This window comes from Anopheles bellator, chromosome 2 (genome assembly GCF_943735745.2).
Source record: "Anopheles bellator chromosome 2, idAnoBellAS_SP24_06.2, whole genome shotgun sequence".
Taxonomy (NCBI): domain Eukaryota; kingdom Metazoa; phylum Arthropoda; class Insecta; order Diptera; family Culicidae; genus Anopheles; species Anopheles bellator.
Window position 1 is genome coordinate 57,135,395 of NC_071286.1, and position 13,607 is coordinate 57,149,001.

The 13,607-nt window shown below is 46.5% G+C and overlaps 1 protein-coding gene across 1 annotated transcript in view; it reads left to right on the top strand.

Annotated features, from left to right (window-relative positions):
- Positions 1-13,607, top strand: part of LOC131207762 (uncharacterized) — an 89,725-nt gene that overhangs the window by 7,877 nt on the left and 68,241 nt on the right. The window contains exon 3 of the mRNA XM_058200390.1: positions 6,324-6,421. Coding sequence (XP_058056373.1) covers positions 6,324-6,421 — 98 coding nt within the window. The remainder of the gene's footprint in view (positions 1-6,323; positions 6,422-13,607) is intronic.

Sequence of the window (13,607 nt, forward strand, 5' to 3'; positions counted from 1 at the left end):
TTTTTAGGTTGCCCGATGCTCTGCTCGATGGGTGTACGAAGGAACCAGAAGTAGACACTAAATGCCAAACCTAAAACAGTTACCAAAACCCTGGTGGAGGGGAATTCACTGAAACCTTACATTTGTTTTTGTTGTGGTAGACGAGTACAGTTTTTTGCCGGTGTCCGATTCTCCGATGTTTAGCTTCTACCACCGTAAACAGCTGATAATCCGGCCCCGAAATTAGACTGATTACTCATGAGGTGAAATGGCACCACCGTGGGCTTGCTGATAAGCCAACGGCGTGTTGATAAACGCTAATGCAATGCACTTTTGCACTTGATAGCAAGGTGCTGATTTGGTAAAAGTTTCTTCAATGCCTTATCAGCCATAGTTTTTGTGTCACGTCGTCGGATTGTTGCTCACGGTTCACTGTCGTGATGTGCACCCTTCGTCACCCCGAAGCCCTAGTTTACACTCGAACATTCCATATGCGACGCTACAATGATCCATTAAAAACAACGGCCCTTCGTTAGCCTCTATCGGTCAGCCAACGAAGAATTCAAACGATTCTTGAACAATTTTACGCGGGGTCCAAGAAAAAAGGGCCACAAAGCAGGAATCTCTACGTGCACACCAACTTAGCAGTGTAGTGTGGCGCAGGCAGCCGGTATGTCAGGTTGGTTCCATAAAGGCACGTGATCGTCATCGTCCCCCGTCAAACCAGGCCAGCCTTAGCCGCAGTCAGGCGCATTAAGCGGTCAATTAAATCTAATGAATATTGATAGTAATGGTGATTGATTTGCATTCGGCGCCGAGGACAGCACGCATCGCTGCCAGCCGACCGGCCTGCATTTCAATTCGATTAAATAAGAGAGTGAGAGGATGCCAATGGGGGCAAAAAACGTGGTCCTCCTTTTTCGTTCCTGATTCCGATTCCTTTTCCGGAACCCTGACGGAAGCCGCAGAACAACCACAAGGCTCATTTTCATATTCATACTGCGTCGAACCAGATGATTTGAGGGTAATCGCGCGACATTCACGCGAGAGTGAGATAATGATTTCTCAAATTTAGTAAGTAGTTGAGCGTACAAAGATAACTTATTTAATCTACAAATTATTATGTTTGTCCACCCGTGATCCTATCTGACCTTGTGTAGATTGATGTGTAGTTTTTACGTAGTTTGCTCAAAAAGTGTCGGTAATTTTTTGTATTTTTAAATTTATTGGTTTATTGACGAATGTGTCCCTTTTAAAGTAATCCCCATCAGATTTTAAGCACTTTTTCCAGCGTTTTTCCCTATCCTCACATCATTTTATGTGATCTTGATCAGCTCCTTCGTAAACGCTGTCTTTTTTTTCTAATTCGTCAGCCAAGCCACAGCCAGATAAGCCACAGTAAACATCCCGAATGAGTCCGCAAACTTAATCGTATTTTTCACACAAAATTTGACCCAGATTCTTGGCCATCCATTTTGTGGGAATAGACAAACATCGAAGATAAGCCAAAACACGTTCAAGCAAAGCAGCTGTCCAAAATTGACTGATCGTTTAAAATGACCGAACTTGTCTACATAAGTGAGTGAGATGAGCAACATACACCATAAAAAATCGAACATACGTAACTTTATGAACAGACCACGTACGTTTAGCACTATTCATGATGTTGTTACTCACTTGTACGCAGGATCCACACAGCAGCAGCAGTTAATTTATTGTCTCTGCGGCAATGGTCTCGATTGCTGGAAAGAGGCCGAAACACGAGCCGGAATTGAAGCTGCGCTCATCATCCGACAGCAGTGTAGCTGCGGATGACACATTACTGCAGCGGCGCTACATGCACGACCTCCGATTCAATTAATGATTCAACATTCTTACGCAAGCCGCGGTCTCTGGCCGCCCGGTTCCGCTCTCCTTTGATCAAGGGGCACTCCTTCACCTACGCAAAGACCAAATCGTCGGCATCCGTCTTCCGCGGCGACTCCGGAATGCCGGTACAATGTAATCTTCTCTTCGGTCGATCCTGGATGATGGATGTGGATTACACGCTCAATTAGCCTTGTACGGCTACCGCCCAGCTTTTCGCCACACCACGTCATTTTTGCCGTTGGCTGATTTTTATCGCATTCCTACCGGTGGCGGCCAGGCGCCCGCCCGCATTACATATGCAATTGCTAATTGCAGAGCCCGAAGAGTCTGACCGCCTTTCGGTGCTTTGGGTTAAGAGTTTCAAATGTTGCTTCAAACCGTCGGCACTTTCAGAGGCTTACGGACACACACGGCCGGGTCTTTGTTGCGTGCTACGGCTCCATCTTGCGTAATAAAATAAACTAATGGCGCCCATCCATCCACGAGGGAGCCGTCTGGTCGGTTTGAAGAACACCTTCGTTCGATTGGTTTAATTTTCCCGTTTTCCTTGCACCAACGGATGGTTCCACCGTCCGATGGTGTTGGGCGACGGACACCTCGTCGGCCGTCGTCGTCATGATCCAGGTCCGGTTGGGTTGATAAATTTCCATTCACGGCATGGACCATTTTCACGCCCGACCCGGGCGCATAATAGGTCGGGAAAATTATTGGAAAATTTGTATTCCTAAGCCGACAGAGAACCATCCTTGTACGTGTGCGTGTCTAATCGGATGGAAAGTGCAAAACCCTGGAGCGCCTGCGAAAGAGGACACACTTTGCGTGTCCTTCCGGTGGCTCCGGACGTCCTTGTCGACCACCTGACCGTGTGTACTTGTCGCACCGGTGTGTGGGCTGTGTGCAATAAAATTAGATTTATGTTACATTGTGCACCGGTTGTGCTGTTGGGGCCCATTTGTGGTTGAGGCGCTCCGCACGATGGACATCGGCGGCATCCGAGTGATAAGGGCTTTGGGTAGCAGGCGCTTGGCTACCTTCCGCCGGGTCAGTTGATTTACTGCAAAACGTTGGTAGCCTGCTGGTCGTGGACTCTCGACGAGGCCACGCCGGCTAGCGTCCAGTGCCTCGTACATGATGAGAATTAGGTTTTCCGTATTGTTTCGCCACCGATGGACATCGGTTTGATGGGCGATTGAAAGCGAATGATGTTGTAAAGGCTTAGAACCGCCCCGTGATTAAAAGGTATCCCTAGAGAGAGTTCACCTCGGGTGTGCTGGTGGTTCAAAGTTTGCCGGACCATGATGGTGACTCTGGTCGCAATGCAACGTTGGGCGTCCCTTTGATTGCATTTGCAACGGAATGTTGCCCCCCATAAAGGCTTAGCCAGGTGAGAGATAAAGCGGCGCATACCACCGTGATATATATTTATGACTTTAATATTGAATTTTCCCGGGTTGCGCCTTCTCGTTCCGCCGTCATGCTGTGGCCATTGTGGCGCATACGGTTTTGTTTGACAGTTAGGGCAGGTGCTTCTTATCATCGACAGTGCAGCGGTACATCGGTCTCGTTGATCGATGGGCTGAGTTAAATCGATTCAAATGTAAACGTATGCCGGTGTAATATGTGAAAATTATCAATATGTCTTGTCATTGGCGAAATATTTATTCCTCTCATTCGTGGGATTCGGTACTTTTGCGAAATTCATCAGCCTGTGGCAACTATTTTGACTATTGGATTTATACAATTTTTTCAGCGAACAATTTGCCGCGCAATAGTCCTTCGGATGCAATTTACCTCCCATGTATAAGAGATGTTATTAGGAGTTTATTGCAAATGTCTTACCAGTGTTATTAACTAAAAAAGGCTAAAAAGTTGCCTAAAAAGAAATCCATTATTTTTGCGTGAATTTCAAATTGTATTTAAGATGTTTGGATAGTCCGATTTGCTTCAAATATGCACCGTTATGTTGGAAAATTGTAGAAACCTTTCATTGACGAAAAACTCGAGCAATCTATTTTCACAATCCTTTCTAGATCTCAAATTCTTATCTCAGGAAGTTTTGTAATGCGTGAAAAAGGTGATAATTGCCTTGTGCAAGGTTCGGACTGTATGGTGGATGCATTAAAACTTCCCAACCAAGCTCCTGGACTTTCTGACGAGTGTGGCAATTTGTTGTTCTGTTGGAACACAACACCTCTTCCGTTGGTCGATCCTGGCCAAGCTTCGCCGATGGAAATTCGATCCATCATCTTCATTGGTTGAAATCGATGTGGCACCCAAACATCGAGCTTCTTTCCTAGGGCGATGCTAAGACTACTAAATGCCGATCAACCTTTGAATAATTTCCGTGGTTTTATCGACATTTTCTACTACGGGTCTGCCTGTGCGAAGATGCACCTTCAACATAAAAAAATGACTCAAACGGGTCAACGAAACCAAAATTGCACGTAACTAGCTTTTAGAATATTGACACCATAAACATTATGCACAATTTTAGCGGCCTAGCTTGAAATTTTGCTTTTATTAGACAAAAACTGTAAAATGAATTTGTAAAGTGAATGTAAATCAAATATTCTCGTTTTTGACTTGCATTGTTAGAACCCTCTAACTCATAAACGAATGGAAGAAACAAAAAACAATGGAAACCATTTTTAAAGTGTGATGTGTTAGCTTTAAAACGAGCATAAAATTGAAACTGTACGAAATTGGAGATTTTAATCAAAACCATCTACCGAGAAAATAATGGATTACTTTTTGGCCAACCTTATATTTGAAACACTGATAAGTCAAGCGATTATGATTTTCTTAGGATCAAAAGACTCAAATTTAATGTGGTGATACCATAAATTGTTTACGAACTCATCTACCATGTTTAACAATACAAGTTACTTTCGTCGATCCGTCAAAATTCAGTTCAAACGGCAACGAAACAGTAAACATGCGTAATCATGTGAGGATGATCTTTGTTACGATTTTGTGGCACGGCTCTTCCGTTTGTTATGCGTCCTCCAGTGACCAATGATGATGGCAGGCGCAAACTATCCTACGACGAGCAGTTCTTACCACCGGCCCATGGCGGAAATGTTTGCGGGAAAAATATTGCGCCACAGACGCAACGAATGCGTGAAATAAGCTTCAATGGAGCCGCTTTCGTGCTCGCCTTCAATTAGCTTACCCCATCGCGTCGACGTACCAGAGACTAAGTTCCCACCGTTCAGCCGTTTGCTTCGTAACCACCACACGGACCGGACCGGATCCGAACCGAAGACACGGGAGGGAGTACTCTCGTAATGTCGATGCGAACCGCGACTCCCCGAAGGTGTCCGACGCAGGTGAACGTCTCACAGGTGGTCATCACTAATCGACCTTGACCGTCGCATGGCCATAGTTTTGCGTCTTGGAACCGCAAAAGAAGAGAAGCAGTGGAAAGACGTGTTGTCATTCCTCGCTGGGTTGATTGAGTTTCGAAACTCCCTTCACTTTCCGGGCTGCTCTTTGGATAGACTTTCTTGAGCCTCCTCTTCGAGAAGATCGGATTGCACAGCCATGGTGGGGGCCATGATGCAAGCACGTGGACCGATTGGACAAGAACTATTCGTGCGCTACGGAGTCCCAAGACGTATCGCTGAACCGCTAGATGGTGTCTGTACAACTCACCGGAGACGAAAGAGATGGACAGAGAGTGAGAGGATGTGGAAGCTTTTTGTTTTTCTCACCGTTTATCTATTGCCGACACCGCGGCCATGTCCAGCAAAAACCGACATCTTCATGTACTTCTCCATGGAGGCCCGGACGCTGTGGCTTGAGACAGGCGGCCAGTTTCTGTAACTTATACGGTGTCTGTATATGTGCTGGTTGATAATGTGTTTTAACCCTCTACCGTCTCGCCATCCCACCGTGAATGCCAAATGGCATTTACTTGAGACGTTTGCGAAGCGGGGGAAAAAACCCCGGACATATCGTCGTCGTCGTCGTCGTCGGCGATGTTTGCGTTGGTCATTGTGAACTTGTGAACAAGGTGCGGCGTGGTGTATGATCATGCCGCCATGTGTCGCCTCTCATGCTAAACCTCGTGGTTCTTTCGTTCGTTGTTGACGTTTGCCTGTGACGTTAGGTTGACGATAAAAACGGAAACATGGATCTTCCGCCAGCTACGTGTTCGATCGCCGATACGTACTTTCGCTGTCGATTTGCCCGAGGAAACGAGGAAGAAAATTGCAAGAAAGGGCGTCCGAAGGAAGGCCATGTTTGTGCAGGAGCAGCCACCGTTATCTTATCGTGGATCCGGAGCGAATAGTCCGGGGGGGCTGCGGGATGGAATTTAATGGATCGTCGGTGCAAATTTTTATCGCTAAAAACTGAAACTGGAATGCGCTGGTGACACATTGCCAGTCGCTATTTTAAAGCGGCATTTTATTGCACTGTGACAAAAACAATGATTTTCAACCGCGCTTACCGTTTATCGTTTCTCGTTCCAGGGGCCGCACACAAAGCAAGGACAGTCAGCAGAGCTCGCAGAGCGATCTCAGCCTGTCTGGTGGCTCACCGAAGCTGACGCCGAAAGTGTCCAGCACGCGTAAGTAACACTCAAATCCCTTTTTTTACACAGTATTTGGGCGGGAAAAGTGTTGTCATTGTTATGTCTTTTTATGATAGAAAGACACCGCGGAAAGCCCAAGTTATACAATCTGCATGACAATTGACAATGGACGGATATCAATCATAGTTTTGACATTTTAATGTATAGTCTGCAAACATCGGAAAATTGATCAAAATCTTATCACTTATGCAAACAAATATTAATTAGTTGATTTCTTCATCCAAACCCATATCGATAATGTCTACTAACTAACAAGTAAATGTCCTAAGCGTCCTAACAAGTTTTTTTTTGTCTTTCGGAAAATTTTCCATTTAATTTATTCTGCGTCGGTTTTTATGCGTACCAAGCTCCTACCAAAACTTCCGAAGTATACCTGGTTTCGGAACGAGGTTTTGAATTTGCCCAATCTTAGATCACAGGATTCGAATCGGTCAATGTTAGCTTATCTATTTGAAGGAAGTATAACTGAACTCTTCAAAATTTTAAATCCGTTTAGGTCCGCATTTTCCCCACAGTGCGCTCTGAACAGATTCTCAGTGATCATTGTGATCATCAACGTCTCTAACCGAAGTTTATACCTTTTCGATGTTTTGCCAAACTGTCTGATTTACTATCATTCGTGCTCAATCGTGCCACGGTTGTATTTGTTTTCCAACATACCGCACTTTGAATACTCACGGAACATTCCGTACTTGGTATCCCAACAAGTTAGTGTCTCTGGCCTTGTTTGTATTGTGATCACCTTTTCCGGAATTACGTATAAATCGCATGAGTTAACTTTTGTAATTTGGCTAGCTTTTCAAGCAGTCGCTGCAATTTGCAGGCTATGAAATCCCCTAACAAAACCGCAAGAAAAGTTTATGTACCCAAGCTCTGCCGCATTCGTCGAGCAACGAACGTTCCAATCAGGCTTTTCAAACATGCTGCGCCGGTTGCATACATTTTGGCGCATTCGGTGGTCGAGTTTCATCGAGAAAGCCGCAACGGCTCGCTGCGTTGCGGCTCGAGCTTCCGCTTCACACAGAGCAACTTTTCATCTTTTTCGCCCAAGACGTTGTCGGGGGCTTTCTTAAGCCCCCGCCTCAATCCCCGGTGTTGCAGGTGTGGTTGGCGTGGAAAGTTGTCCTTTCGTTGTCCACGGCGGCAAAGGATTCGGAAAGTTTTACACATAGCCCGCGGGTGTTTGCGGGCAGCGCTTTGATTAGTTTATCGTGTGGAGGCAATTTGAATAAACAGGAACAATCTGTTGTGCATCAGGGGCGGGTGAGGGGCGAATTAAATTAGTTCTCAACTTCGGAGGCGATGGGTCGAGCTGTGGTCGAGCTAAATAAGCTTATTGGTAGATTGAATGGGAGTCGCCCCGGTTGGTAGTTACTCTGCCCAACCCTAGTGTCCAACGTTTACAGTTTATCGGTTTACTTGGTTGCAGGTGGTTAGTTAAGCGTTTATCAATGCTTTTCATTTGAACGAAACTTTGCCCTGCTCTTCCAGGCTCATTTCCAGGACCTGCTGCGGCTCGTTATGGTGCTTGCATTTGAAACTAAGAGCTAAACTGAGCGGCCAATGATAATCTCTGGGTCGTGGTATCACACCCAAGAGGAAAATCAGCAAACTGTCCCCATTTCGACATACTTTTCGCCCGAAACGTGTGATTTCGGACACCGTCGCCTACGCCATGGGGCCACGGTTCAGGGCACGTTTGAATTTTAATTAATCCGCTCGCCCAAACGAGTGCACATTGGAGCCATCGCGCGGCCATCGGAGCTCGGTCCGAAAAACTCGCCCCCCCGATGAGGTGGGCTCGGAATCCGCTAGATGAAAGTTCGACGTCTTCGTCGTGGTACCGTTCGTTCGTTACGATGGCGGCGATCGGCCGGCAAATATAAATCACAAAACTTATCAGCTGGCCATTACCTGGTGTGTTGGGGCACCTTGGGCTTGGTCGCGTTCGAACGGAACGGCGATTCCGACTCGATTGGAATTTTTGCAAAGCTTTTGGGCCCTGGTTTTTTGGTGCACGTGTGTAGCCTGGGGTTTTATTACAAAATTTAATTAGTTTTGCTATGCGAGCCACCCTGTTGCGCTGAGGTTGTCACTCGGTAGGAACCCCCCGGTGGGTGAGCGGGGAGCTCTCCAACGATGTGCAACCATCCGAGATCCGGCCATGATCAGTGAAGAGTAGAGATCTAATCTTTGGCCAGCCTGCCTCTTTCTCCGTCCTGTGTGTGGCCGCCTGGCGTCACATCTAATTTTCCGATGTTTTCCGTGCGGTTTTCCATTAATCAGTTTTATGGTGTATTGCTTTCATTAGGATGGCTTTTGTTTTACGTCGTATGTTTCGAGTTTTCTTTTTATGATTGACGGGAAGTGCCGCCCCGAGAGCACTCCAATTTCGGAGTGGAATGGTTTGATTCACTGCCAATGGTCTGCGGCACCCTTAGTTGGAGTTATTTGGGCAAATCTGGATTCTCAAAAAACAGGGAGAGAGAGAGAGAGAGGTAGAGAGATACGACACTTTGGTGGAAAGAAAATTAAAGCTACACTATGTTGCTGTGGCTTAGTTTTTAATGGCCTAAATGAGTGTTAACTGGAGGTTTGCTGGCAATAAAATATAATTTGTTTTCCTTTGTTTTTGTTCTGTTTTCTTCCTATTGTTTTTCGAAATTGGTTTTATTACAAGACAAAGTGTTTTGTAAATTGCGCCACTGCTGCTCGGCTTTCGGCGCATGAGAAAGTCGCATTTCTTTTCCTGTGTCTCATTTGTTTGAGTGTAAGAGTGTACATCAGCTTTATGATTAGGCGATAAGTTGTTTTGGCTGGTATGAAATTTAAAACCAATCATTTGTGTGATCCATTTTTTTTTTAAATTGGTTTACTAAAAGTTTACTTAAAAAAATCTTCTACGCATTGTTCATTTAAAATTTCATTTTTAAAATTTTTTTTTCAATCTGCTTGACCTAAAATTTCATACCCTAAATTATTTGTTTTTATTCGTTTGGTGGTTAGCTTAAACATTTTCCAAGTAACATACCACTGTGGCCAAAAAATAACGCTTAACAACGAAAACAACAACTTTTTGGCATCAATCGATATTTCGTTTTTGTGAGTCCCAAATGGTCCCCAAATATGGATTTGACTGATTCTTTAGATATCTCAACAATTGACGATATTGGACAACTAATTCTTTGATGTTCTTGACGTATAGCTCATCAGTTCATGTTGATGGTCTTCCTGGCCCTACAATCGTTTTCAACTCATTCTTGGCGCTCTTCGAACATGTTTTACCACTTATAAATTATCGTTTGCTCGCCGGAGGCCTATTGAATGAAAGCACTTGATGAATTTAGTTGAAAAAAGGTTTAGCATAATATTTAACACCTCTTTTGACCATCTTAGTGTATTTGACTATGCGCTTGCATATTAGGATCGAATGAAGAACAACATGCTACCGTCGCAGCGTTTCCGAATCACCCTGTGACGATCGCAACCCGATCCACTTGCGTCGGGGGGGCACGCAGAGAACGGCGCACATGCTACACATTCGATGCTGCCTGGCCTTCTCTTCTCCGCTGGCGCTTGTGTTGCCGGCCACTCTCAGGTCTCTCAGGTGTTTTGCTATGTTTTCTCTCTTTCACTCTCCGGCGCTTTCCGGCGCCATTTTCGCGCTTCCTCTCTTGCGCGGCCGGCGAACGCGATCGCAAGCCGCACGCAGCTGACACGCGGACGCCAGTTGCGCAAGCTCTCGCACTCTCACGGCTTCGAATAGCCGCTCTCTCTCTCTCGCTCTCTCTCGGTCGATGGTGGCCGTGGCCCGCGGGTGACCGCACCGGGCAACAGTTCTCTTCACAATCCGTTCACGATCGGATCGCTGTTTGTTGCGCGCGCGAACGATCCTATGTTGAGCTGGTCACCGGTGGTGCGTATCGTGCGGGTCACCACGCCATTCTGGCCGGTTTCGTGTGAGCTTCCGGATCCGCTAATTTGTGTGAGAAGTTAACTGAGCCATCGGCCGAAAATTCTGCCAGCTTCCTGGTGTGCTGGGGTTCCGGTTGGTCCCGCAGCATAAGCATAGTCTGTGGTTCCCGGGGGTGGTTCGTTGCGGTTTTAGGCGACGGAGTAGAGGCCGAGCTGTGGTTTTACGGCCGTTGTGAGTTTACAGTGCACTGTGTGTGATTGATCGTTCGGCTTAGCAAATTGTTATGTGAGCCATTTATCTATATCCCTCCGCCAACCGGGAGCCCATTTCGGTGCGCTGTGCTCTGACGAATGATCGTATTTCAACCGGTCCCTGCACCGTGTATGCAACAGCCGTGTGTCTGTGTCTGTTTTGATGCGTCGTGATCTATCTGTGATGGTACGAGCGAGTGTAAAACCCCTTCGGGCAACAATTTATCAACCGCACACACCAGGATTGGCATCTGGTTCTCTTGGCCAATCACTGGAAACCGTAGCAGCGAAAACGAAACTTCTCCTCTCAATCTTGGTTGCGTGTGAAGCTGGCGGGTTTATGCTGAATAGAAGGGCGCCAAACCCTAGGTTCCCTCCAAGCAGAACGGCAATCATTTCGCTTTCACCATATTTGCATAAAGTGTCCGGAGAGAGTAAAGTTAAGGAAGAAACTGTGATGCTGTAAATTATTTTCGATTTAAGCACCTTGATGGACGATAAGAACAATACAATTTTGTGGTTTGAAATACGGTTTATTCTTCGGTATGACCTTCCTGAACATCGATACACATGTTGCAAATGAAGGACTCCAATTTAAGAAGTCCATCCCTTCAGTGAGAATCTTTAGGGGTTGCAAAATACGTTTTCACAGCTGTTACGACCTCATCTTTTGATGAAAAACTCTTTCCAAGCATTCATTTTCTTAGGTCTGGAAACAGATGGATGTCGCTGGGTGTCAAGTCTGGCGAATACGGCGAAGGCTCCAACAATTCGAACCTTAATTGATGGATTTTTCCATAGTAAAAATGATCTTTTAACAAGGTGCATTGTCCTGATGAAAAAAGATTTTTGTTGCTGTTTTTGAACGTCCTTGACGTGGATCATCTTCAAGGCTTTTCGAAGCCTCGTTTACATTCAGCAGGCAATCTTTCTACTATACTAATTGAAGGCGAAGAGTCCTTTCATAATTTCAACATTTGTTCATAATTTATTTTTGCTTTTAAATCTTCCAAAAATATAAATTCAATCACTGCAAAATACTTGATTTTTTCCATCGTAAAAAATACTGTTACACGTCCACACTAAATGGGTTGTGATCAAAGGGTAAACTGACAGATTGAAATTAAACTTCAAATGCGTTCATATGAAGTGTGTACCACCATAACAAAATAAATTTAGACTTTTATTGAACAATCCAGTGTTCTGATAAGTGAGCTGAAGTCTTGACCAGTGCGCGTTTACGTGTCATCTGGAATTTATCTTTTGAAGGTCAATTGTGTCAATTTGGTTTTCGATATTTTTATATGACGAATACAAGTATTCGTATTCGAGGAACAAAAACAATGGACTCCTCTCAAATATGAGCTCGAATCAAAATGCAAAATCAAACAGAGACATAAAATGGCCTGCAACTCCCCGGTTGCGGGTGATGCCGATCAGCAGCAGCCGGTTTGACGTTATTTTTCTGTTCCTACCAGCGTTTGGTAGCATGTTTTCGAAGGTGTCGATTCTTGCTGACCGTCTGTCCCTGTCTCACTCTCCCATACGCAGTCGTACCCGTTTGCGCTTCGGCACCTGGCATTGGCCAGACGGGTTCGCTATAAACGCGAATTTTTATGCTCGACTGCGGCGCGTTCGTAAACTTGTTTCGTGGAAGGAGCGCGTCATGTTCACCGTCTCGCGCGCGCTCCGACCTCGGCCGCTACGTGGCAGGGTAATGGCGTTGCCTGTTACCTAGGGAATCCTAGGGTTGGTGTCTGGCAGACCGACCAACGAAATCGTAGCCCGCTGGAGGATCACTAAGCTGAAACTGGCCCCTGGGAGATGTTTATCTGCCAAACTCCAGCGAGTGAGCCGCACAAATTCCGCGACCACAAACCGCGGGGAATGAGATTATATTCCTCCCGACGCGCCGTGTTCCACGTCTGGTCTGGTCTGGGTCCGGGTACCGGTGAAGACGGCCCAAAGGCCACCGGGCCACCCTCGATCCCCGGGTCTTTTGCGCGTGTGCGACCGAAAACGTGACAACGCAACCGAGAGCGGCTCACATCGCGCGGATCACGGCTCATCGCGTCTGCCGCGGGGGGGGTTTGTGTTTAGTTCCGCTCACCCACCCACCACCGGGGGCCGCGCCATCGCGGGGGGGAGCATAAATTTGCGAGCATTCGCGCGTGTGGTGTCGTCGCCAAAAACCGATGCCCGCCAAATGGGCCCGCCGTTCGCAATCAACGCGAGATTTGTTGCGTTTTTGGTGATGCTTTTTTGGAAGTAAAACAGTTGGGAATCGTGGAATGGAGCGAAGGAATTTCATCAAGACGGGTATCGTTTTTTTATGGATTTTGTTTTAGATATTCACAAACTCTCCGTCGGAAGGTGACACCGAAGAACCGCACGGCGAGTGAGGCTGTTTTATGTTTCAAATGTGAAACCAATGCCGGTACCGAAAACGGCCCCATCTTCACGGCCGACGACCGTTGCCATTTCGATCGAGGTGGTGATGTTTCTGTTTTGGGTTGGGGCCACAAGCACCGGCACCTCGCCGGAAAGGGATGCTCTTCGTCGAGACCGACTCACGGCTTACACGGCTCAAGTGGTTGGTAATGCTGTGGCCAAATTTTCGCTGCACGCGGCCATAAATTGGGCAATATTCCGTTAGCTCTGCCAGAAGTGTTCTTGCGCGATTCGCTACGGGCTCCACCGCAATGTGTTGTCTAGCCGCCCGGCGCCGTACCTCAAGTGCCTCAGCCGCGCATAATCAAATTTGATTGTGGCGAAAGGTTTGAAATGGTTTCCAGATAAAGCTCACGGCGCGCGAATGTTTACTGTAAAATTTGAATTGCTCAGTCGGGCGACGTTTGACGTGCGCGGTTCGCTGGGATTCCTTATCAGACAAATGCAATCTCCAGGAGTACCGACACCGCGTGACGTCTGGTCTGGGTCCAGGAACGCAGCCGACCAATACCGGGCGTCCGGGTCTCGGTTATAGGGTTATCTC